Below are 26789 nucleotides of genomic sequence, written 5' to 3'. Positions count from 1 at the left end.
ATTGGAGTTCAGTATATTCATTTAGAAGTGTTCTGGATTGTTTGTTTTGCAAATTTAATTAGAAATTCGAACAGCTTTATCCAGCTATAATTCTTAAATTTCATAAATTTAATAAATATAAATAGAATAAAAATAAGGCTTAAAATAAGCTAAAATAAAAGTCTAGCTAAAAAAAGTTAAAAGAGAAATGTTCAGACATTGGAAGAAAATGTTAGGGTTAGGAATGGCTGGCTATGCAGGATACGACTATACTACAAGAGAAAAAATAATGTGGCGTAATTTACGTACTCTCAAAGCTGGTGCAGTTATACTCATAAATTATAAATGGCGTTTTAGCCCAGAGAATGTAGAATAAATTCACGAAGAAACTGCAGAGGAGCTATATAATATGTGTAGGGAAAACGATGGTCTGTATGTGAAATTTGGTTAAGCAGTTGCTGCAAGCGAGCATATGCTTCCACCTTCATATTTTAAATGGTTTTCATTACTTTAAGATAAGGCTAAAGCAGTAGAATATGAGGCTGTGAGAAAGATTATAAAAGAAGATTTAGGTAGTAATCCAGAAGATATATTTGAAGAATTCGAATAGGAGCCTGTAGCAAGTGCAAGTATTGCCCAAGTTCATCGTGCAAAGCTCAAAACAGGCGAAACTGTAGCTGTGAAGATTCAAAAGCCAAACATTTAAAAATAATTTGGTTATGATATGTTTATGCATAAATTATTCTTGTAAGTACTTGAGTATGCGTTTGATCTACCCTTAACTCCATTCCATGAGTCAATAGAAGAAAACTTAGCTAAAGAAATAGATTTTAACATAGAGGCAGAAAACTCGAAGAAGTGCAAAATTTTATTTTAAAAATTAGGAAGAAAGGAGATTTATGTTCCAAATATATACGATCAATACACTTCAAAACGTACTTTAGTGATGGAATGGATAGATGGAATTAAAATAACAGAAGAATCTTAGTTAGTCTAGCAAGGCTATGATATCAAAGGGATCCTCAATTCAATCATAGAAGCTTTTGCTGAATAAATTTTCATTACAGGTAATTATGACTAAAAAATTTAAAAATAGCAGTAAAATCACTGAACAAAACTAAAATTAATAACTATTTATTTATTGGCTGGTTTAATATAATAATCTATTAAATTAATAGCACAGTCACACATCATATAGATTTTATTGAATTTCTTCTAAACTAAAAAAATAATTAAATTATAATAAATAAAAATAGGATTTACTCATGCTGATCCTCATCCAGGAAATCTGCTTGTGAGAAGAAATCCTCAAGACACATAAAAACAATAAATAGTTTTATTAGATTACGGCCTGTGCTTTTAAGTTTCTGAAAATTTTAGGTTATAGTATTGTAGTTTATGGAAAAGTCTATTCTTATAGGATAGTTAGGCTCTGAAAGATATAGTTAAGCAATGGGGTATTTAAGATGATGAATAATTTGCTAGCTTTTAACTAATGCGTCCCTATAACAAAAACAAACCATTAACTGGTAAATTTATTGAGATAAAAAATAATAAAAATTTAGCAATTATTTTGTATTGAAAATAGATAAAATTTCAAAAGAAGATGTTTATAATTTACAGATGAAATTTAAAGGAGATTTTAAAAAGATGCTTGGTGATACAAACAAATTTCCAAAAGACTTATTATTTATCAATAGGAACATGAACTTAGTTAGAAGTATTAACAAAAAATTAGGATCACAAGTTAACCGTATAAATTTGATGGCAAAATACTCAGTCAAAGGTCTTCACGAAGATACAAACACACTAAAAAAGAAATTTAACTTGATTTGGTTTGAAACTCGCTTGATGTTTTCTTCAATTTTCTATAAGCTGGTATAAGCTTGGTTTAAATTCTTTAAAGGAAAAGGATTTGAAGATATTCTTGATGAAGAAATGAAAAAAGCAATTCAATAAAAGTATGCAGAATATGGCATGGTTCCACCTGATGAGAAAACATTTAATGCATGAATAAAATCTAAATATAAAAAACAAACAAATAAATAAATAAAGTAAATTAATAAATAAATAAGCCATTAATTTTTATAATAAATTAAATAAGTAAATAAATTAATATATTCTAATTTAAATAAAATTTGTATTTATATATAACACATATTTATATTTATCAATTACTTCCTTTTAATGTTTCTGTTTCTTCATAAATACAATCATTTTTTTTATAAGCTATTTATTTAATATGCATACCACCTATAAGCATAAAAAAAGTAATATGATGTATGTTAATAATTTTTTTAATAAACTAAATTTATTTTTGATATTACTAGGTAATTAATTCAGGTTTTATAGTTTCTTTATTCATCATGAAATGTTTAATTTCTTAACTTGAAAAAGGCTAAATATAAATTTAGAAAATATGTAAGTGACAACAAATTAAATTTATCAAAGATATTTTTAATAAAAAAGAAAACCAATAATTTTTTAGTTAAGCTCAGAAATTTGGAAAAAATTGATTAAAAAAATTTATTGCTAAAATTAAAAATTTGTAGAACTAAAAGAATATTGACAAAATAATATCAAAAATAGTATCCATATATGTTTAATTGATAAATGATAAATAAATCAATCAACAATATTTTTAACTATAGTTTTATACAAAAACAAAATATTTATTATGTATATTTTATAATTTATGATATTAAAATAATGAATGAATCGATCTTATTATTATTATATAGTATTTTTATATGCCAAAAATTTATGAAATTTTAATTTAGTTGTTGTAGTTGTTGTTATTTATTTAAAGCCAAATTATATTTCTTATTTTTCATAGATAGATTGTAATTGATTTACTATCACTTCTTCCTTGCTCATGTTGAAATCAGAATATCTTTTTACCTTTCACTACACAGGATACCATTCCAATCAAAACAATTAGTAATATCATTTGAAGGAAATCCTTTTTAGTAAATAAAGATGATTCTTATTTTTCTACTTTACTTTCCTTCTTTTTTTCGTATAATTTACTAATTTCTTCTGTTTATGAATCAGATGCCTTTCTTTTTCTATTGAGTTGTACATTGCAATTATTTTAATTATCACTTTGTACTTTAGAGGTATTTGCTAAATCAAATTTAGATTATATTCTAGTTAAAGTGTTTTCTAGCTCTCTATTATTGAATAAAAATAATTTAATAATTAATTTTAAAACTATTTATTATATAAATTTTAAAATAAATTTAAATGAAAAATCAGAATTTGAGGCTATTTAAAATTGAATTTCCATTTAACTTGCATAAAAAAATTTTTTTATTATTTACATTTGGTTAATAGTAGAGCTTAAGTCAAGAAGGAAAACTGATTGAAGGGTATAGTCTTCTATTTAAATAAAGTTGAGCATTGCTTCTAAAGCTTAAGCTTATTGTTAGCATGTATCAAACTTCAATTCTAGGTCATTAGAATTTATAGCAGACTCATTTTTGTATCCTTTTAAGCCATTTAAAACAAGCTCTTTGTCTTCTTATTTGATGCCTAAGAACTTTATAGTATTTGCATTAACTCCAATTTCAATTTATTATTGCTTATCATGGTTGATAAATTAGACTCTATTCTTCAAAAGAACCTAAATAACTTGGGGGAGAGAATTAAATTCAACATCAAACATAATAGAAGTTAAATCTTGGTTAACTCTTTCTTCTTAACAATAATTAATCCAATTCTTTTTTTTATCTAAAATTTTGCTATCTAAAAATAGCTTTTCAAACAAGTTCTTGATTGTTGAAAAATTCTTTCTTTGGATGTTGATAATGCTAATAACTACCATTTTTACTTTCCTATTTTTTGATATTTTTGTATTGTTTATGAGTTAGTTTTTTGTTATTTAGTATTAGTTTTGTATTTGCTCTTTTTTCAAAGCTAAAACAATCTCTTTAAACTATTAATTTTGTGGCTTTTTTGTGTATTAATTTATTATAGATAACTAATAACATGCGCCAAGCTTTAATTAACAAATATTGAGTATAAAAATTTTACAAATTTTAGATATATTAATATATTCATCCAACCAACCAGTCATCTATCCATCCAACTAAGCATCTTATCTATAATAAAATTTATTTCATCTCAATTAATTTATATTTTCTTTATTTAGTCATTTTGTTTGTATTTATATAAAGAATAAGGAGTTTTTACATTTCTTTCAAATTCAAGTAAAATTAAAATATATGCTCTTCTCTATCACTTGCAAAAAAATATAAACACTGTTTTCTCTATTTAAAATATATTAAAATGATTTTACTTTTTAAAAACAATTTAAATTTTATAAATTTAACTTTATGCAAATAAAAATTAGCAACTATCATATGAAATGAGAAATAATTACTCTATTAAAAAACTTTATATTAATGACAGGATAGACTTTTTAGTAATTTTTTTAAGCCTTGTTCTTTTAATCAAAATATAGATAGACTCATTTTATCCTTCCTTTTTTTAATAATACGATTTATAATATGATTTTAAACTCTTTTGAAAAAAATTTCTTTTTATGACTATCACTTTGGTTAAGTGTCTTTAAGCCTTTTAAAAATGGATTTCGCTCCTATTGGTAAATTTTTGAATAAAAAAGATGCCAAATTTGAATTAATATAAAGATATTCCCCAATTAAGTCAAGATAGGATTGATAAAAATTGAATTATATATGAAAAATCCTAAATTTGAACAGATATTCGTTAAATGATCAAATTAACAGATAATATATTTGAAATCACGATATAAATATTTCTGGAGTCAACCTCTTTTTAATATTTAAAAAATATACATTTAAATATATTGAACTTTTTAATTTTTAAAAATGAAGAGGTAGTTTGTATTTACAGAAACCTAGGATTTATTCTTCAATAAGATTTGTTAGTTCCACAAAAGCCCTTTGGAATATGCATGTCTAGAAAGGAACTGCTACTCAAAAATTAGATAAATTTGCACTAAATGTGTTAGAAAAACCCATTCTAACCACAAAATAGCTGACATGACTTTGCTTATATCTTATGTAGATTAAATAAAATGTATGATTATATAATCGACTGCCCAATTTGAAAAAGGCTATTATTCTTTGCCTTTGAATATCTTTAAATCAGAAAATATTTTAAAATTAATTGAAGAGAATTATAGGTCTTATTAAAATAAGATGGAAAGTTTGATAGTAAAAATAATTGATTTATCAATAAACCTTAAAAAGTATGAGGAATTCGATTAATACAATGATATTATTAATAAATGTATCAGTTTAGTTGGCAAAAATGAACTGATTGATTTTTACTTTAAGTACATGCCAAATAAGTGGCTAAAATAGCTATAATCAAAAATAAAAAAATGCTATGAGAGTATTAAAGAAAATGATGTATTAATTAACTTCTTTGATCACTATAGATTTAATTAAGCCACCTAAAAAAAAATTCTACTTAACCTTCCATCTTATAGGGTAATTATTAATTTTTATTTTAAAATTAAATTTATAGAATTTAACTTATTCAAGAAAATAAATATATTTTATTCATAATATGATAAGGGTTTGAAATTAACAAACTTAGCAGGAGCTCAATTGGTTATAATTTAGTCTACAAAGCTTTATATCTTAGAACTAGAAGATAATAAATAAAGACTTTTAACACATGAAGTAGACTCAAAGATAAACTAAGTCTATCAATATAAATAACAATAAAATTTACTAATTACTTGTGGTTAAACTTTACCAATCTTAGTAAACAATAGAATATTTAATATTACAAATAATTATCTACTGAGAGTAGATTTCATATAAGGCTAAATTAACATTATAAAAAGAGTAGCCATAAAAAATCTTAAGAAAATACTCTAGTATGATAACAAATTAATTATATGCTAAGTAAACTCAAATAGCATTTATTTAATAAATATATTTACCATGAAAGTTGTTTCAACTTTTAAAATAAAATACATAATAGACGAAATTTTAATTTTTCCCTCTAAAAATCAAGTTTTACTTTTTTCTAACGAAAAGCTTATCATAGTAAATATATTGAGCAAAAAAATCAGCTGCATAAGCGGCTTTTATAATTAATTAAAAAAGAAAAAATTAGACTAATCACATTATGCGTTGTGGAATCAAAATATAGTAGAAATTTTCGATATCCTAAAAAGTCACTTGAAGCCTGTTGTTACTCTTCAGTTACCTATCATAGATATTGAAGTAGTATAAGGAAAAATCTTTTTGGTGGGAAAAGATAAAATTCTACATATTTTAAATTGATTTAAATATTTTTAAAAGTGTTAGATTATTATAATTTAATAATTCATAATTATTATAATTTATAGTGAGATATTTATTTAATGTTAATCATTCTATAAAATTTGTAATCCAATCATTTTCATTTAATGATTAAGAAAATACTAATACAATAATAAATAAATAATTAAGCTAATGTGAAATATTAAGTCTATAATGATTTTTTGATTAATTTTATGGCAAATATTTTAATAACTAACATATTGCATAAATTTTTGATTCGGATAAGCTATATAATTCATTATCTATTATTGCCAATTTTAATTTTTAAAAAGCAAAATAACAAAATTTTGTTTTTTAATAAAAAATAGTTAGATTAATTCAATATAGTTTATTCATTCATAAGTTTGGTTTGCAAAATTTTTTAGACATTTTCATTATTTTTCATCGAGTTTATATTTTGATTACAAAAAATGAAATTGAATTATTGTATTTTTTATTTATTTTAAATTTAAATCTATTATATTTACTGCATTGACTTTAAAATAAAAGTGAAAGTTAAAATTAGAACATCATATGATGTTCATAAAGTTGAAAATAAACTAATATTTTATTTTAGATTTTGAAATTAAAAAAATTCAAATACATGAAAATTGAAATACATAAATTCAATACATGCGCTTAAATTTAATTTAATTAGCTTCATTTTTTCTTTTTCTTCTTTTTTTTACCTTTTATTGGAACGTTGATTGCATGAATTTCTCTCATTTGCATCTTAAATTCTAGAAGGTCTGCTACATTGATTAATCTTGGAGGACCAATTATATTTAATAATTCTAAATGCTTATTTTATTAAGCATAATAGGAAGCATTGAATCCATGCTCATCTCTTAAATTAATATCTGCACCGCTTGTAAATAATAGCTAGCATATCTATTTAAATCCATACTTAGCTGAATAGTGAAGGGGTGTCATTCCTCTTTTATCTTATAAATTTGGGTTTGCTCCATACTCTAGAAGCTTATTGCAAACTTCATATGAATTTTTTTCAACTGCATAGTGCAAAGGAGTTTTTTGACCAACATCATGATGCTCATGACGATTTGGATCTGCTTTGTACTTTAACAATATTTCTACTATAACAGGATTATTTATATTAACTGCATAATGCAAAGCAGTAGCTCCATTAATATTACAAGCATTTGCATCTGCTTCGTTGTCATTAAGTAGTGCTAAAATGTCTTTCACATTTGAGTGAGCTACAGCATGCAAAAGCAATTAATTACCTTAATGCTTAGGCAGCGCTATTTAGTTCATTAAAAAATTAGTATCTCCTCTTAAAAAATATTTGTTCCTTTTTATTAACTTAATACCTCTAAAAACTGATTATAATTCAATTAATTTCCTTCTTAAATTTATAATTTTCTTAAAAGCAAGCAATAATAATTGAATGGAATTTATGCAAATATAAGGATAACAAATATTATTACATTCCATTCTAATATATTGCATAAGAAAATTTATCAGTTATCTTTATGCTTTTTTCACCATCCATTTTGATAATTTATTTTATCAAATTATATAATTATTTCGAAAATAAATTTACTTGTTTTTTCTTTTTATATTTTTATAGAGTGAAATTATTTTATTATTTTTTGAAAAATTAACTGCTTTCATTGGTTTAATGCTTAAAAGTTTTAAATGAAGATTAAAAAATATAAAGTTTATTAGATTAAGTTATACAACAAGCAATTAACTTTTAATACAAAAATTTTAGATTTGTTTTATTTAAATTTTAATTTTTTTATTAATTTTAATTCTATTCATTCGTTTTAGTTTTGCTGGCAAATATCATTTGAGGATATGTTTCTAAAGTGAAATGGAATATCATCGTCATTAATTTATAGAGCTGGAGATGCACCAATTACAGACATTTGGTAAGGATCATTATTTATATGTGAATGACAGCTCATACTAATATCTTCTATAGGAATAGCTGCGTTAGTTGTTTTATCTGTAATTTTGTTATGATTTTAAGTTTATTATTCTTGTTCTTCTTTTTGAATTTCATCCATAATTTCTTAATTTTTAGACTTTTATTCTACATAGTAAACACTCTTTTTTAGTATTTATGATTGATCCAAAGTGTAATCAGGAATAAAATTTTTATTTGTCTATTAAGGTGAACCTAATGATTCAGATTATTAATTATTTTGTTGTAATATATTATTATTGTATTTCCCAATCATAGAGCTGTCAAAAGAATTTGAGTCAAAGAGAGGTATGTGTTGTTCATCTAACAATAAAAGCAGCTTTTTATCTATCTTGGATAGCTTTTTTTAATTTTTATAAATGTAATTATATGCACGTTGTGCTTCACGAGCTTTATCTAATTAGCTCCTATTCATAATTGTCAAAATGTTAAGTTACTAATTTGCTGAATCCCTTCTTAATTTACTGTCTAATTAATCTAATTAGACTGTTTGCTTTGACTTTATAGCCTTATATAATAATCTCTCATTTTATTTTGCTTACCTGTAGCCATCAATAATAGATTTAGTTATTTTAGGCTTTGGTACATATTCAAATAATTTGAGTTACTGATCATTCAGAATTAGATGTTTTATCTTCTCTACTTCAATTAACTTATTAACAATATAACAAATATCTGTAAATTCATAAATCTTTTTAGTCCCAAAACTGAGTATCAATTAGATGTCACTTTTAAAACATTTAAAGCACTAAAGATAGTATTTAAAATATTCTACGCTACGAACTTTAAATTCTGTGTAAGCAGTACTGATTATATTACTCTTTTATACCTCTAAGCGACTCATTTAGTCCGAATTTTTAGATTTGTCTAAAACTGGTCTCTCAGTATTACTATTTCTTTATTGATTATCTTCTATAATATAGTCTTTATTTTAAAAAGTTTCATTTAAATTATTTTGCTAATTATTATTTGTAGTTCTATTGCTTTCTTAACCTTCTTATTCTTTTTGGGTACCATTTACTTTTTATTTATCTGTACCTTTTTACTGCTTTCCTTTATCCTTCTTATTTTTTGAGTCTTTCTTTTTTTATTTATTGTCTTGATTTAAGTATTATGAAGAAAATGAAAAGGTTGAGTTAACAATTTTTCTTTGTAATTCAAGATAAGAATATGGCTAAGCTATCAAGCATCCTATTAAAAACAAGACATTATAAATACCACCTACCTGAGAAATAGCTTATGTTAGTTTCATATAAGAACGCCTATATTGCATTTCTTTGTTTTTTTCCATGAAAATACTTAATTAATAAAAATAAGAGGTAGCACTAGAACTAAATGTAACTCTATTATTTGAATACAATAATTTAGACTGAGTTACATAGTTGTTAGATATAAGACCTAGATCGTCAGTAACATAAGTATTCATATAAGTTATATCAATAACTTATGCACTCTTTAAGCTAGTTTACCAAAATAAGCTTTATCCTAGTGGCTAAAATGGTTCGCTTAAATTCGAAAGCCTTACTGCATAGTTCGAATAATAAATCTATAGTTGACTCACAGATAACTTTCTTTGAATTTCAGTTTAGTTTTGGCAATTAACACCACTGCATTAGGATACAAAATATTAGATAACTGAAAAATCTGGCTGATCAAATTATCCCACTATGTACAGCTAATTTATATCTTTGATACAATACAGATTGTTATAGTCTTAGCTCATAAAGAATTAAGAAGTTCCTTAAACTTAGAAAGAAGATGGATTACAACTAACTAGATCTATATTTTTACTTTAAAACTGCTATATAATTGTCCCATTTGCTAATGTTTGGTTTTACTTATACAAAAAATTAGCAGTTATTGTATAATAGCTTTCATCAATAAATGGAGAGTAATTTTCATCCAATAAAGTGATAGCAAAATTAAAATTTTAATTATTTAAATCGTACCTAGAAGGATTTTCTACGATTAACTGTTCTTACAATACCTGAGGATTACTTTTATTAATAATCGAAATTAGTAAATTTATTAATAATGTTAAAAGCAGAGCAACAATTGCAAGGGACATAATGCCTCCAAACTTTGTAGTATGTTTATTTTCATAATTAAAGTTTATTTATATAGGTACTCCAAACATATCTACTTTTCTTAGTAGAGAGAACCCATTCCCATATTATTTATTTGAAAGTAAATTATTCATTTTTATAATTTTTAATCAATTTTTATTTGATTCAATTATCTTTATTTATTTGTTTATTTCTACTTTCTTGACTATTCTTATTTTATTACTTTTATTATTAATGAATTATAACATGATTTTATTCATTATTAAGTAAACCAAATGTAATGAATATGCTTGCCGACTATTATTATTTTTTCTATATATAATGACATTTTCTATTAAATAAACAATTATTCAAATAATATATTTGTATTGCCTAAATAGAAAAAGTACTTATAAAAACAAAATCCCATTTAATTTTTGTTTAAATAATTATTACCATATTGATTGTGATGTTTTTAATTTTTCCAAAATTTTAATATTTAATATTTCAAACAATTAAATCAATTAAAATAACTAAAATACTTTAATATCAGACCTATAATTATATGTATTTATTTTATTTTTCTTTTTAAGCTGCTCAAATATTATTGAAATATAATTTAAGATAACAGACTAACTTAGATTCAATTTAAATTTTCTAAAAATAATTATTGGCTGGCAAAAAAATTTATTATTTAATAATGAATAAATAAAAATAAGTAAATAATTATGAAGGATCACAAAATTTGTAATATTTTAGCTTTATAGTGATAGTTAATTCATCTAATTATTCATGAAAATTATATTTTTAAATTAGTTTTATTATAAAATAGATAATCCATATTAAGAAAAAAACAAAAATAATTGTAAAATTATTATTTTAAACTCATAAATGTTATAATATTTATTTTTTTTTTAAATTAGTAACTCTATAAAAAACCAATTTTTGAAAATATAAATTTTAATTTAATAAAATTCATTATTCTCTATCAGTTTCTTAATATTATTAAGGATTTGATGTCTTAAAATTAAAATCTTCAATAATATTAAATGCAGGTGATGCTGCTAACACTGATAATTACTGTGGTATATTATTTACATAAGAATAGCAACTCATACTAATATTTTCTAGGGCAATAGAGGAAGCTAAATTATCTTCTTGCTTTAATGGAGGAGCAGAATTTTAGATATTTTATTCTTCTTTCTATGTTTCTTCAATGACCTCTATGTTTTTATTTTTTTGTTCGAAAAAATAAAGACTTTTTCTAATTTATGATTAATCTAACGTGTTTTCGTAGTTTTTATTTTATTTAGCTTGAGATTCTATCGATTCTTAATTTTAACTATTTATATTGATTTACATTAAAGAGTTATATTTTCCTACAATTGAATTTTCTAACGAATTTGAGTTGAATAAAGGGAGGTGCTTTTCATCCAAAAGCAAAATTAATTTTTTATCAATTTTAGTAAGCTTTTTTTAGTGTTTGTAAATATAATTGAAAGCTTATTAAGCGTCACGAGCTTTGTCTAATTAGCTTTTATTCATTATTGTTAAAATATTTAACTATTGTGGATCTTGGACTTAGATAGGCTTATTCTCAAAAATATCTAATTAAACTATCTGTTTTTACTTAATCGCTTTCTTTAATTATTTTTCATTTTATTTGGCTTAATTGTAATCGCTAATAATCGATTTTGTAATTTTAGGTTTAGGGACATATTCAAATAACTTGAGCTACTAATCATTCAAAAGCAGATGCTTAAGCTTTTCTACCTCAATTAGTTTATTTACTATGAAGCATATGTCTGTAAATTCATATATTTTGTTTGTCCCAAAATTTAATATTGTTTATATATCACTCTTAAAACAACTAAAACACTTTAAGTAGTATTTAAAATATTCTATTGATCGAATTTTGAATTCATTGTATATTGAGCTAATTATATCGTATTTTAGATCTTCTTGGTCTTTTGTTTTATCTAGAACAGGTCTGCTTGTGTTATTTCCTTTTTAATCTTTGTCAGGCTATAAATAATCTTTATTCTTCAAAGCATCTTAAAAATTTTAGATATTTAATTAAGTATTCGTCGATTTATTGCTACTTTTTCCATCACATGCAATATTACTTTGCATTGCTTCTAAATTTTTTTTCTTATTTTTATTTGATTTTTTTCTTTTATTATTTTTATTACCATTATTTGTCAAATAATCTCCAGAAAAGCTAAAAGTTGAATTAACTATCTTTCTCTGTAGCTCAAGGTAAGAATAAGGTTGAGCAATTAAACATCCAATTAAAAAGAGGACGTTATAAATACCTCCTACTTATGAAATCGCTTAGGTAAATTTAAGGTAGGAGCGACGATATTATTGCTCACGATTTTTTTCCATATAGATACTTATCGAGTAAATATAGTCGCTGGCCGAAGAACTGAATATAACTCTGTTATCTGAATAAAGTAAGTTGGTTTTTGTTACATACGAATTAGATATAAGACCTAAATCATCTGTGACATATGTATTCATATAAGTTATGTCTATCACCTATCCTAACAATAGGTTAGTTTACCAAAATAGACTTTATCCTATTGGCTAAAATGGTTAAGTTAAATTTGAAACCTTTACTGCATAATTTGAATAGTAAATCTAAAGTTGGCTTATAGAAAGCTTTCGTTTGATTTCAGTTGAATTTTAACAGTTACTTCCACTACATTAAGAAATAAAATACTATATCACTGAGAAGTTAGGTTAATCAAATTACCCAACCAAATAAAATTTACTTATATCCTTGATGCAATATAAATTATTATATTATTGACTTAAAAAAAAATTTTATGTCCCATCTACTTTAAAGGACTCAGCAGTGCATCTAACCAACTCAATTTCTTAGCTTTAAAATTCTTAAGTAACAGTTCCATTTGGATATGTATAATTTTATTTAAATAAAAAATTTCCTCTTATTTTGTAGTAGCTTTCATCGAAAAACGGAGAAAAGTTTTCATCCAAAAGACCGATTGCGAAATTAAAATTTTAATCACTTAAATCAAATCTTGAAGGGCTATCTACGACTAACTATTCTTAAATTACTTAAGGATTATTTTTGTTAGAAATTTATAGCAATAAATTTATTAAAAAAACAAAAATAAGACTAAAAACAGCCAATGAAACTATCCCACCAAATTTGGTGGTGTGCTTATTTTCATAGTTAAAGTTAATTTATATCGGCACTCCAAAAATATCCAATTTTCTCAATATTGTAAATCCACCTCCAACTTATCTGTTTGAAAAAAGTTCATTCATTTTTTTTTTGATAGTTGAAGAATATTTTTTCTAAATATTTTTTAGTAAATTAATTAATTATTTCTATTTTTACTTCTTTTTTTGCTTGATTAATTTAAAAACTTAAAAGAATGATTTCTTAGATTCTTAAGTAGAGTAATAAATTAAATTAAACCTGAAATTTACCATCATTTTTTTGAATAAACATTAATTAATAACTTTAATTTTTAAGAAGAAAAAAATTACATAAATATTTATATAAAAAATTATATTAAAATTAGGGAAACTCTAAGCAATCAATTCAAAAACTAACCATATAAATCAGATTATTGCCCCCTCATAAAAACTTTTAATATTAATTGACTATATCTTTTTTATGACGTAAATAATATTACTCAATTAAATGAATAAAAGCTTAACTTTATTTATAAAAAAATAATGTTAAGTGTAAATATATAATCTTTTTGATTCAATAATTATTTGTTTGTCTAAAAAATAGAATATTATTTGACTATTTTTATTAGTGCTTACCTTTACCTTATGTTTTATATTTTGTGTTTAACCAAAAATACGCAAATTGTAAGTAATATTTCAAAAAATAATACAGAAAATTTTGATTAACATATTACCACACAAATAATTAAAATTTTTGTGGTGAATTGATAAATGATTGATTAAGTTATTTATTTTAAGGAAATACCAATATTTGAATTTAAATAGAAAGAAAATAAATCATAAAAGAAATAGTTTTTTAAATTTAGTTAATAAATGCAAATACAAAAATACAAAATTTAATATATAATAAAAGAGTTTAAATAATATTTAGGTAAAATCTAAAATTAATTTTAAAGCTTAAATTTAGTTATTTATTTATTCGTTCATTCATTTATATATTTGAATACTTATTTTTATGCTTTTTGATTCATTCTATATATCTATCAAAGCCTAAGAAAACTTTAATCTTGCTGTGGTCTGTAAACTTAGAGAATTCACCATTCATGTAGGCAGACTTAATTCTATCAAATGCAATAAGTAAATCGTAAAAGTCCTTACATTTAACATGGATGGTAGTTCCATCTTTCTCAACAAGGGCTTTGTATGGAATATATTTGAGAAGTGTGATAAGTCTTTTCTTTAGATCTGTCTTCGATTAGATATTTTTAATGATGATGTAGTCGCGACAGAATCCAAAGAATACCTTTTAGTGGAATCCAAACTAATTTGCAATTTCTTCTTTCTTTTCAAGTAGATACTTTGAAACCTTTTCAGTTTCTAGAACGTAAAGAGCTAAATACAATTTGAAATTCAACCAAATATGCTTAATTTGTTGCTCCTTTAACCAATCTGATAAGTAAAGAATGAAGGAATCGCGTTTTGAAGTGTCAATATGATCGATTATAAAGGTATATTCGTTTTTCACAACAATACTCTTTACGATATCTCCCATAAGTACTTTTTTGAAATTGTATTGGTGTCTTAATTCATAGACAAAGCGATCTTTTTCTAAATTAAAGAGTTCAATAGCTCTTTTGGTAGAATCAATGTTTTCAAATTACAAAACAACATGCTTCTTTTAATCTATTATAACATAATCTAATTCTTCTTCTTGCAGTTTTTCATCTAAGAAATTTCTTAATTTTTCATAAAAACCTTCTTAAATATCTGTGAAAATTATCTTATTGTCATAAAGCTTTTGCTAATCTAATTCCTATAAATTATCAATAGCATCCTATTCCATATTACAATTCTTAACTCCGTCAGTATCTGGTTTAGCATAAACTATCTTAATTTACTTTTCACGAGGGAACTTAGCTCTTTCATATGTGAAGTTAATTATTTCTTTTAGCTTTACTGTCTTGCACATTGCTTAGTATCTATAATAATACATTTTTAAAATTGAAAATTGCTGTTTTTAAAAAAAATGTATTTTCATTACCTTACATATGAGTGAACAGAAGAGTCTTCTATGTAATAAAAGCGATCTAATTAGCCTTAAGAAATAGAAATTCTACATATCCAAGTTTTAGAAGCCCATTTGCCCTAAAATTAAAAGTAAAATAATGATTTAATTTACAGATAAGTGAATTTAATTAGAATAGGCTTTAATTAATTTTATTTATCCTAAAATAAATAAATATCTTTCTTGTAAAGTAGAATAAAAGTGGATAGTTAGTTAATTAGATAGAAAATAAATTAAATAGTCAATAAAATTATCAAATGAAAAGTAAGTAAATAAATAAATACCCATTTAAATTTGACAGGAATGTAATCAACTTGAATTTCTTCATTGACAGCAGGTATAACGTTCTAAACCATTTGATTTATTTAGAGAATGATTTCATCTTTTTACTTTTAATCGATATTTATACCAACTACACTGAGATCTTAATCTCTAACACCTATCATAATAGTACCACCGTGCGTGTTAAGCATGCTTACAATTGTCTTGAGGATGATTGCCTTGCACTCTTTAGAAAAGGGGTAACGGTAGTGCTTAAACTCAATTTGTCTATCTTCTGCTTAAATTAGGCGCTCTTCTTTAACGAAGAATGAACGTTGGGTTATGGGTTCTTAACTTCCTACCTGAGTTTATACTTGATTTTTACCTTTATTTGATGGCTTAGTAGTATTATCACTGATATCTATTTCTCTCAAGCTCTAAACAGGAACTTCTTCCCCGCTGCTATAAGCATCATCAGAAGAGCTTTACTTCTTCATAGTGTCTATTTTCTCACTAATCTCTTGATAAAGTTTTTCTAGATACTTTTATTTATTTTTAACATTAGTGTCCTTACTGCTCTTAGAGTATTCAATGCTTTGTTCGATGCGATGTTATAGCATGCTTAAATCAACACGGAGATCTTCGACTTCTTATAAGTTATCGTAGTTGAGTTTTGGGATATAAGAGCTAAGTCTTTTGTATTCTTTAATAAGCTATTCTGTTTCACTGCCACTAACATTAGTTGAAATCTCAAATGTTTAGGTACTCTTTGGGTCATCTGGATCAACTTCAGGAGCATAAATCAATTCCTACTCATCTTTTTATATATTCTCTTCAAGAATATTATCAATGGACGAAGTCCTTTTCATGTCTTTTATTTTTCTTAGAAATTTGCTTTTTTTTTATAACCTTTTTCTATATTTTGATTTCTTAATATTTATTATTAACTATAATTCGTTTTAATCTCCTAGATAGTATATAAACAAAAAAATATCTCCTGCGACGTAATTTGATAAGAACAGCATGAATTAATTAAATGCTCTACTATTTAATAAATATAGGAAATTATTAACCTAAACATACAAATAAACTTAAAGCCTAATTAGATAAATAGAACCACAATATCAAAAATTTCCTTTTCAAACTAAATTCTTTAGAAATTAATTTGTAAAAGATAATACGTGAATCAAATTTTTTCCTCAAACAAAAGTGATGTATTTATTCTCTAGCATTACTGATTCCGTTTATATTTAATTTATGCTTTTTACATACTTAAAATATAAAAAAATAATTATGAAAAAACTGTTTTTTTAAGTTTTATCTAAAATTTGTGTCTTAATCCCAATTATTTTAAGGAAAAATCATAGTAAATACTACATATTTTGTTCAAAAATATCAAAAATAGACGAAAATAATTGGAAAAACACTCAATAAATAATTGAAATAAGTGAAAAAAAAGTTCTAATTAATTTTTAAATCTAGTATAAATTCCTAAATATCTAGCTCCTTTTATTTACACTATTATTATTTTATCCATGATAATATTAGACAATTTTTTTGGTATCATATCTCAAAACCTAATATCATCATTGATTTAAAAGTCTTTAACATATTACAAAATTTATATATATACTTCTCTTAAAAATAAAATATTGTTAAAACTTAAAACATTTAAAATGATAATACAATAGTTTCTAAAATAATTTAAATGATTAGCTTAGATTAACTAAATCTCACATCCCTATTAAAAATATTATGATATTTGATTTTTAATAGATAACAACTAGTGTAAAAAGATAAAGCTTTTTAACTATTTTATAGAAAGGTAAATAAAAAGCGATTTTTAACTAAATAAATTTCATAAAAAGCTAAAATTTATTAAATTCATAAAAAATAATCAATTATGTTTTGAGCCACTTATAAATTTAATTTTAATAATTTGATTTAGTTAACAAAAATAGTTTGTAAATATAATAGTTTATAAAGTTTTTAGATAAAATTTATAGTTTATTTATGAAATAAATTTATTAAGTGTACATTTTTTAATTTTAAAACTCAGTAATTTAAAATTTTTTGGCATATTTAAGAACTAGATAAAAATCAATTGAAATTTGTATGTAAATACATTATTTTTGATTAAAAATCTCAAAATTTTGTTATTCTTTTTCTTGGCTATTTGAAATAAATTATTGTATATAATTTATTATATTTAAATTGGAAATTTATTTTTTGGTTAGATTTATAAATAGGATTTTAGAAATAGTTCTTTAAAATAATTACTAAGAAAGGCAATAAATATATAAATGATTAAATATTTAACTAATTATAAATAATAATAATAATTTAATTTTATTAATCTAAATATTTTAATTTAATAACTATTCTTAAAAAATATTTATTAATAAATTAAAATTTCTTGAAGAAAGTTTATTTATTTATTTTTAATCAAAATTTTCAAAATTTTTTCTCATTAAAAGTAGAAAGATAGTAGAAGGAGTAGAAGAATTTCAAGCATTTATTCTGATATAAATATTCAAAAAGCTTATATTCAAAAGAAAAATTTTAAAGATGGTTAAAAAGACTTGCCCAAAACACGAAGGTGTGCAGGCAATATACTTGTGTGGAAATTAGGATTGCAAATTAGATGGATTTTTTTGTGATTTATGCACTAAAGAGGGAAAACATTTATATCATCGAAGCGATTGGATGGAAATTTAAAATTTGCATTAAAATCAAACTTAAGGTGAATAATATACTGACCAAGCAGATATATCTAGCCCAAACGATAATAACAATCGTACTTTTCATGATAATCTTTATTATTAGGGGAGTGTTTCAAATCGTAACACGATTATGTACACTACGATAGACTCATTAGAAAACGAACACATCATTTCTGAACCAGAAGATCTAAAAGAATTTCTAAGTTTGGTAGAAGAGAAAGTTCTTAACAAGTTTCGCTCACTTAAATCATCTCTATTATAAAAAATGATAGAATTTAAAAATTAATACCACCATGTTAATTAAAATATTTTAAAGAAGGAACTCTAAGAAAAGAAAATAGCTTAAAAAGAATACAACGAAAGATTAGCAGAATCAAATAATTATTTAGGTATCGAAACTAGCACCCTTCATAATTTACTTATGACTACTTTACAGCTAATTGATAACACAACTCTTCAAAAATTTAATGACTATGATAAGCAGAAAGTTAAGAATAGTGAGTTTAAAAACAATATTTAGAAAGAAATAAATTATAACAATAACAATAATAGCAATAGCCATAACCATAGCAAAGATAATGTTGATCCTAAGATAGCAAATGATAAAAAGGGTAACTACCCTTACTACTAATAATTATAGCAATAAATATAACAACAACAGTAGTATTATCAAGACGCTTCTATTTATCACCATCTTAATTTCAGTGTTGCTCCATTTTATAAACCAACTTCCTAAATTGAATTCTTTAACAATCAGAGCATTATAAAGTCTTATAATTCTGATGAAGCTATTATTTCTTCTAAACCTCTTAAATTTGATAAATCTTATTATTTGAATTTTTCTATATCACCTAATGGTGAATCACCCACTTTTGGTGTTATGTTAGTATAGGAAGATTGTATTTAAGGTGAAATATGTTTTATGCATGAAGGATAAATAAGTTTTGTTAGTGATCTAAATGAAAATACAGCAAGTCTTTCACTAATGAAGCAAAAAGGCTCTATAGTTAGACCTGCACATGATATTTTCTGGATAGATATTAATTTGTCTCAATACACTTTTAATATTTATGACGAACATAAGAATATGTTTTTTTAAATTGATAAAAGCAAGCCAATTTTAAATAAAAAGTAAAACTGGTACCTAGCCTTCCATTTATATGACATTACTTTGCAAATTTTATGATATATCTTTCTTGTTTTATTAAATTTAAGCAATAATAACAACTAATTGACTTAAAAACTAACCACAATTTACTCACAATAAGTTTCAAATTAATAAATAAAAAAAATTATTTTTCAAATTAATAATAATTTACCTATCAACAAATAATCTCAATATTATTTATCAGAATATTATTACTCATCATATTTGTTCAATCAACCATTCATTTATTATTTTAATTTTTAAACATAAATTACATATTTAAAAAGCTAATTTAAAAAATAAAATCTAACTTATTATGATTGATTTTCTTTTTAAGTTAAATTATTTAATTTTTATTATTTTAATTTAATAGACAATATTATTTTTAATTAATAATAATTTTTATTAGTATATATATATATATATATATACTAATCAATTAATTTAGTTTATTTATTTAAATAAAATTAATTTAAGTATTTTGGTGGAATTCATTAATTTTTAGTAGTATATAAGACTAAACCATCCCATCATTTATATTTATATATATGTCTTTAAAAAGTAAAATATGTACAGAAATTATGATTATAATCTTCTTTAAATAAATTATGGCAAAAATATTTATAAAAAGAAGAAAAATATATATTAATTATAAAAGTTATTTTCATTTCATAGATTAAAAATATGATAAAAAGCCTTCAGTCTTCATAAGTATCGATGAGATTTTCAGTTTCATCATCAAATTCACTAATTGTTTTATTTAGGAGAGTATTGAAGAACTCTTCACCATATAAGATTATTAGTTCATCAAAAAATATAAGAGCTCTTTTTTAATAAAATTTAATAAGTCAATGATAAAATAATTATATAATAACAATCTTACTTCTTAAAAGGTTCATCTTATTTTGGTTTTGTTTAGATTATTGATTAATTAATTTATTATAATTCTTCGATCTATTTTTCATCTAATTTTTAATACTTTTGTAGATCTTCATCTGTTTACAATCCCATCCTTTTTTAATTATTTATTATGATATAAAAAAGGTATTTAAGAATAAAAATTACTTTTTTAAGCTTTACTCATACTTTATTTGAGGATTAATTATTTCATTTATGTTTTATTCAAAATTTAAAAAGAAATTTTATCTGTAGTTGATTAAATCATATTTTCCGATAAAAGTATTTATCAACCACTCTACTGCCTACAGTACAGATTGAAATTCTCTGCATCTTTTTATTATGGATATAGACACTAACAGATAATCTTCTTTCCTTTCTTCTTTATTAAACTTTTCTTTCAAACCTGTCTTGAATGAGCTTTCTTCTTTTTTACTCTCGAATTATACTTTTTTTTTACCCACTGCTTTAGCTTCCTTTTTATTATCAGTCTCTTTTTTATTATCAATATCTTCACTTTATTAATTGTTAACTGAATATTTTGGGATATAATCTTGTTAAATTTCAGTTTTATTAGAGAAAAAGGTAAAATTTTCCTTTTATAGCATTTATTTTGTTTAATTTAAAGTTGAAACTTATTAGTATTCCTAATCTGTAGTCAAATAAACATTTGGCTTCTTTAAAATAGTTTCTTTCTTCACTAATTTTTACATGACTTACAATTACTAAGCTTACTCTAATTGCATTTTTATCAAATTTTATTTTTAAGTCTTTTCTTCATCTTAAAATTTGAAAGCCAGCAGAAATTTAAAAAAATAGTTCTTTTTCTAATAAGAGAGTTTGGAAAATAAAAGTTTGATGACTTGTTGAATCACATAAACGAACTTATCAATAACCTCCTCCGTCTCTTCATTTTAATATTTGCATTGAATCTCCCAAATCTTTTGGAGATAGTACATTTACTATTTTATAATTAAATATTCATTTATAATTTAAAATAAATTTTGTTTTTAATATTACTTTATCATTCATTCTTAATAGATCTGTAGCTTAGCATAATAGATGACAACACTCGACACAGCTTGAATAGTGAACAAGCTCATCATTAGAAAAATAAGAATAAGATCTTTGGCAATAATCTATTACTTTTTGATAGTGTCCTATTTATTTAGGTTTTAAATAAATTGCAAGCATAGATAGTTATTTAATAATTTACCTAGCTTGAAATACCTATGTCCTAACTTATAGCACATAGTTGCAACTTTGAGAGATTGACTTCCATAAACAGATTCATAAATTAATAAAGCTTTTTCATAGTAATTCAATGATTCTTGCTTCTTATCACTACTTTCATATATAAATTCTGATAAATCTTAGCATACTTCTGCAGTCTAAATATGATTATTTCCTAATATACTTTAGCAGCAAGTTAAAGCACTGAGTAATAAGGTTTTTTTTGTTTGATCTTTAGATTTTTAAATATCTTTGCATTAACAGTCTAAACTTGCAAACAAAAAATGATAGTCTCCTACATTAAATTTAAGTACTTAATAAGCTCTTTAAAAATAGTTAACAGACTCTGGTGTTAGATTTTTTATTTCACTGTTAATTCTATCTGTATCTTATTTATCTTTTTTTAATATTTCAGCCATCTCCCTCTTACTTTCAATAGCTGACCATTCATTTATAAGATCCTCTAAGGATATTTTATTATCCTTGTTTTTTTTTGTTATGCTTCTCATTTCTTTTTCTATTGCTTTTTTTTATTTTTCATAGTAGTTAATTCTAGTTTAACAAATTTTCATCATTAAAATGTATAATTTTGCATAACCTATAGTGCAGCAACTACCAACTTCTTTAGCATTATCTCCATATATCATAGCCTAAGATAAATAGTGCTATACACCTACAAAATAGTCTGATTTCTGTCTGGAGAGTGAATTTGCCTTTTTTATTTCATTAACTAACTTATTTTAAATTTTAAAAAAATTATTATTACTATTTTGTATGAATTCTCCATTAAATCTGTAAAGATCATGAATTCATTAGAAGTGATATGAGGTATGTTATTCCTATCTTTAAGAGCTTCTTCTATTTTTAAATTTAATTGGAGAGAAGTCTGAGTTAAGCTATTACTACCACCTTATTATCTATAAATCTTCCATTTTTAGGCTAGCTATTGTATAGGCAGAGATGGATACTCATAAACTTTTGAGTGACAATTAAGATTTAACTTTGCTTTTTAAAATGGTTCTGTTGACTTAAAGAGCTAGATTGTTGATAGGTCATACTAAAATCCTAACCTTAAGTGGTAAAGAACAGCATTTAGTAAGCTTCCCTATGCACTAGGAATATTTTATGGAAACTTTCCAATGTCATGATTAAAATCTGCTAAAACCTAAATATTTTAATTTTTTATGAAATAAAAATGTTAAAAATGAATGTTATTCAAAAAAAGAGTTAAAAATTATTGATTTTACAAATGTAAAATATAATTTTTATTTTTTAATTATCTTTATAATTTTTTTAGTTATTTTATAATATTAAAAGATAAGTAAGATATTACCTAAGGAGCAACCCATTAATTCCAAAATTGGATACATTCCTCGGTTTTGATGATTTCTTTTTCATCAGATTTTTATTTGAAATCTTTTTATTTTTCAAATGTAAAGTTTGGATTAAAGCCAAATATAAGATTCAAGAAATCAATGGTAGCTTTTATTACTTAAGGTTCAAACTTAAGCATAAAAGGCTATATGTTAATCAAATTTATTTCTTCAAGCATCTCTTCAGTATCTTCCTGTCTTGATTTACCATTATTATCAAATTCAAAAATACTTTCATTTTCATTGTAGAACATTTCTATAGCTTTTTACATTGAAAAGCGATATATTTTTTTGATAGATCTTGCAATCATTTCTATATGCAGAATGTCTTTTATATGCGAAAATGAAGTCATTTAGTACGCTTATCCCATGAATCTTAAATTTATTCCATGCTAATAAAAAAGTATTTTTAAATTAACATTTCATATAAAATTATTTTACACTATGAAAAGCCTCTGAAATAGATTTTGAATCATAAATAATTAATTAGAGATTTTCTAATTTTTGTAAAAGTTAAGGAATCATTAGCTCTACAATTGATTTAGAGTATTCAGCACAGAGTTTCTCATCTTCAGATATTTCATTTCTTGTTGTTGGGTTGATAAAAGCTCCATTCGAGATTGCTTACTCAGCATAGTCATATAAAAATTCAGGTCTAAATTGTTTCGAGAAATCAAAATTCTTTTGTTTGCCTTAAAACATAACTGGGAAAAGATTGCTATTCTTCATAATATAATACTTATTATTGTGCTTTATCATTTTCTTTTTATTGTCTAAAATAGCTTTTTAATGAATAGTAACAATGTCTTCAATTAGTTCTACCCATTTAATATCATCTTCAAATTCTATTTTTTATTCTGGTTTAATTTCACCATTTTCTTTTTTTAGCTAACTATCTAAAATTTTTTTAATATTTGAAAATGAGCAATTCTGTTCAAAACTGCTCAGCTATGCTCTTATTTCTTCCCTTAACTCACTCATATTTTCTATTTCTAAATTCTTCAGGAGAACTTGTAATCTTATTAGCGTTTCTAAGTGCTGCTAAGTATCACCTTTTTCGTATATCTCATTAAAAATAGAGAGATAAATTTAAATGTCCTTATAAGTGATATTTTATTCGTTCTTCTTTTTCTTATCATTTTAATTTTCTATTATTTGCTCTTTAGATTTAAAAGTAAATTGTTTCAGGTTTAAAACCTTTGATAAAATGATTAAGTCTTTTTCAATATTAGGTTCTTCTTTATATACAACATTTTTATCTAAATTTAGATATGATGGAATATTATTTTCTATTTGCTTTTATTTTTTTTATTAAGCTTTTGCTTCGTTATAAAAATTAGGACCATGAACTGGTTCTATGTTTTTAATAGATGGCATCGCTATACAAATAGCCCTAAACCCTAAATATTCTACTATACAAGTCAAGGGTACCTAAAATAAATTAGATAAATTAGTTTATTAGTTGGAAAAATATAAACAAAATTGCTTAATATGTATGTACCTATAATTTAATGTTGTAGTCACCTTTTAGATTAAATATTATGTCAGATAAAACTTTATTAGCTCTGAATTCATTATTCATACTTTTAACTACATAATCATTAAACACTATTCCATTTGAGCCATCACTGTCATCTTTGTAATAGTGAAATTTAGCTACTCTAAAAATTATATTGTTTATTATATACATGTCTTCTCCTTCTTCTTTTAGCCATAGCCAATTATTATATTACTTATTGTTTGGCTCTATTTTCTTATGCTTTTATAGATAAGAAGGATAAACCATATTTTATATTAAGCTCTTAAAAGTGCTGCTGCATTTTCTTCTGAAATGGCTAATTTTGATAGATGTATTTTTTAACTTGAAGAAAGATGAGAAAAATATTTGAATTACCCTATTAGTTCGATCAATTTCATATTTATTTGCATAACTACATCATCTATTGTAAAATTTGTTTTTAAGTTAGCAGGGTTCTGTTAAATAGCATTTTTTTCGCTTTATTCTTTTCTTTATTTCTATCTTAATTACTCAAATTATGCTTAAAGAAAGTATTACTCACCATCTCTTTTATCATATTTCGCTTCAGATACCTAAAACTATTCTTTTTAAAGTAAGTTATAGTAGTATTCAAATGAATACTCAAACTGTTTCCTCGCTTCTTAAAGCAGCTTTTCATCTCTCTTTCTTTATATTGTAAAAAATTATAAACAATAACAAATGAAATCACAGCTATTTGTTAAAGATTTACATAGTGGTGATATCAACTTTTTCTTTAGTTTTTTAGTTTTCTTCTTAAGCTAGCTAGGTCGTTTCTCTATCTTTTTTATTCACCTCTTCTTTCTAATTAGCCTCTTACTCTTATTTAATATTTTCCTAAGCAAGAAGTTCCTCCCTTTTTTTCTCTTCTTCTTACTATTCAGGAGTCTTATTTTTATTCTCTTCCTCCTTCTTTTTTTTCTCTTCTTCATCCTATTTCTTTCTTTCCCTTTTCTTTCTTTCCTCTTCAAGCCTTTTTTCTCTTTCAATCTATAAATAAAACAATTTAGATTTTCTTTTTACAATATGAAATTTACTCTTTCTTTGTGATCATCTCTCATAAAATTTCCAATCCTAAACATCCAAAAAGCTTCACCTTTTTCTTTTTTATTTGAAGTTATTTCTTATCCCTTCTCATAAAGCTTCATTTTATTTTTAGGAAAATATAAAATAAGATTTTGCTTAGGATCTTCTGCTTATTCATCACTAGGCCATTAAACACGAGTAATATCTGTTATTAATATTTTACCCTTCAAAATGATCATTTTTTTCTCTTTTAACGATTCAGGTAAGATTTCCATTTTTTCTTCATCATCATCAACATTTTGTTTTTATTGAGGCTGCATTTAACCATTTTATTATCTCAAACTATCTTCTTCTTGCTTTTTCAATTATTAAATATCTATTTCTTTGTATTTTTCATCTATTTTGTAGTATTCAAAATAATTTTTCCTTATTGAAATAATGCGCATGTTCCAGCCAAAAGCAGCTATTTTTATATATCAATATTGCTTAAAATGCATTTTGATTTGTCAAAAAAATATTTCATACTATAATTTCTTTTCTCTGCTTTAACATATTTATCACCGAATTTAGATGTTAGCAGCTTATTATTCTCTTTTTATTCATATGAAAGCTATGCACTAAAAGCTTATATATCTACTTCATCACTCTAGCTATTAGTAGGTCTCTTAAGGGGTTATATATTTTAAAATTATTAAGATCTTTAATTCATTTTTACTCTATTCTTTTTTGATATTTTAACAGAAAATTTGATAATTTAAGTCAAAAAATATTAAAAAAATTAAATTTTTGGATTAGTTATTGATTTTATCAGAATTTGTTTATAAATATTAGAATAAAGAATGTTTTTTGAAGTTGGAATTGGTAAATAATAGTTTGGCTAGGATATAATTTCCTTAAATTCTGAAAAATAATAATAATTTTAATAATAAATAGAAAAACATTTTTTTAATTTAAAAAATCATAAAATTGAATTTAAAAAAAATATTCTAATTGAAATTGAAAGAAGATATTTATACATATGTAACATAAATAAAATGATTTATGAATGTTATTTAACAAGAAATATATTTAATTTT

At 23.5% G+C, this 26789-nt stretch overlaps 8 protein-coding genes across 8 annotated transcripts; 2 read left to right on the top strand and 6 right to left on the bottom strand. All coding sequences in view use genetic code 6, as the record gives it.

Moving 5' to 3' along the window:
* Positions 1-187: 187 nt before the first annotated feature.
* Positions 188-1992, top strand: TTHERM_00030320 (ABC1 family protein (chaperonin), putative; the record flags this gene model as incomplete). Its single annotated transcript, XM_971836.1, has 3 exons — positions 188-1046; positions 1236-1508; positions 1568-1992. The coding sequence occupies 3 exons, from the start codon at positions 188-190 to the stop codon at positions 1990-1992; spliced, it is 1557 nt and encodes a 518-aa protein (XP_976929.1).
* An 871-nt stretch (positions 1993-2863) lies between these two features.
* On the bottom strand, positions 2864-3805 carry TTHERM_00030310 (transmembrane protein, putative; the record flags this gene model as incomplete). Its single annotated transcript, XM_971835.1, has 2 exons — positions 2864-3152; positions 3303-3805. The coding sequence occupies 2 exons, from the start codon at positions 3803-3805 to the stop codon at positions 2864-2866; spliced, it is 792 nt and encodes a 263-aa protein (XP_976928.1).
* A 3139-nt stretch (positions 3806-6944) lies between these two features.
* On the bottom strand, positions 6945-7559 carry TTHERM_00030290 (ankyrin domain protein; the record flags this gene model as incomplete). The annotated part of the gene is made up of 1 exon (XM_971833.3): positions 6945-7559. The coding sequence occupies one exon, from the start codon at positions 7557-7559 to the stop codon at positions 6945-6947; it is 615 nt and encodes a 204-aa protein (XP_976926.1).
* Positions 7560-8065: 506 nt separating this feature from the next.
* Positions 8066-10435, bottom strand: TTHERM_00030280 (transmembrane protein, putative; the record flags this gene model as incomplete). Its single annotated transcript, XM_971832.1, has 1 exon — positions 8066-10435. The coding sequence occupies one exon, from the start codon at positions 10433-10435 to the stop codon at positions 8066-8068; it is 2370 nt and encodes a 789-aa protein (XP_976925.1).
* An 820-nt stretch (positions 10436-11255) lies between these two features.
* TTHERM_00030270 (ubiquitin-conjugating enzyme family protein) lies at positions 11256-13577 on the bottom strand (the record flags this gene model as incomplete). The annotated part of the gene is made up of 1 exon (XM_971831.1): positions 11256-13577. One exon carries the CDS (start codon positions 13575-13577, stop codon positions 11256-11258), a length of 2322 nt encoding a protein of 773 aa, XP_976924.1.
* Positions 13578-14478: 901 nt separating this feature from the next.
* Positions 14479-16646, bottom strand: TTHERM_00030260 (divergent AAA domain protein; the record flags this gene model as incomplete). The annotated part of the gene is made up of 3 exons (XM_971830.1): positions 14479-15430; positions 15493-15596; positions 15801-16646. 3 exons carry the CDS (start codon positions 16644-16646, stop codon positions 14479-14481), a joined length of 1902 nt encoding a protein of 633 aa, XP_976923.1.
* Positions 16647-18345: 1699 nt separating this feature from the next.
* Positions 18346-19686, top strand: TTHERM_00030250 (hypothetical protein; the record flags this gene model as incomplete). The annotated part of the gene is made up of 1 exon (XM_971829.1): positions 18346-19686. The coding sequence occupies one exon, from the start codon at positions 18346-18348 to the stop codon at positions 19684-19686; it is 1341 nt and encodes a 446-aa protein (XP_976922.1).
* A 659-nt stretch (positions 19687-20345) lies between these two features.
* On the bottom strand, positions 20346-26422 carry TTHERM_00030240 (translation initiation factor eIF3 subunit; the record flags this gene model as incomplete). Its single annotated transcript, XM_971828.3, has 13 exons — positions 20346-20472; positions 20531-20659; positions 20713-21506; positions 21565-21704; positions 21761-22490; positions 22544-22942; positions 23111-23542; positions 23592-24581; positions 24652-24985; positions 25045-25335; positions 25400-25677; positions 25725-26176; positions 26239-26422. The coding sequence occupies 13 exons, from the start codon at positions 26420-26422 to the stop codon at positions 20346-20348; spliced, it is 5280 nt and encodes a 1759-aa protein (XP_976921.3).
* Positions 26423-26789: the final 367 nt, after the last annotated feature.

This window comes from Tetrahymena thermophila (assembly GCF_000189635.1).
Source record: "Tetrahymena thermophila SB210 genomic scaffold scf_8254667, whole genome shotgun sequence".
Classification (NCBI taxonomy): Eukaryota; Ciliophora; class Oligohymenophorea; order Hymenostomatida; family Tetrahymenidae; genus Tetrahymena; species Tetrahymena thermophila.
Note: the sequence above shows the minus strand (reverse complement) of the source record. Positions and strands in the feature narration are given on the sequence as shown.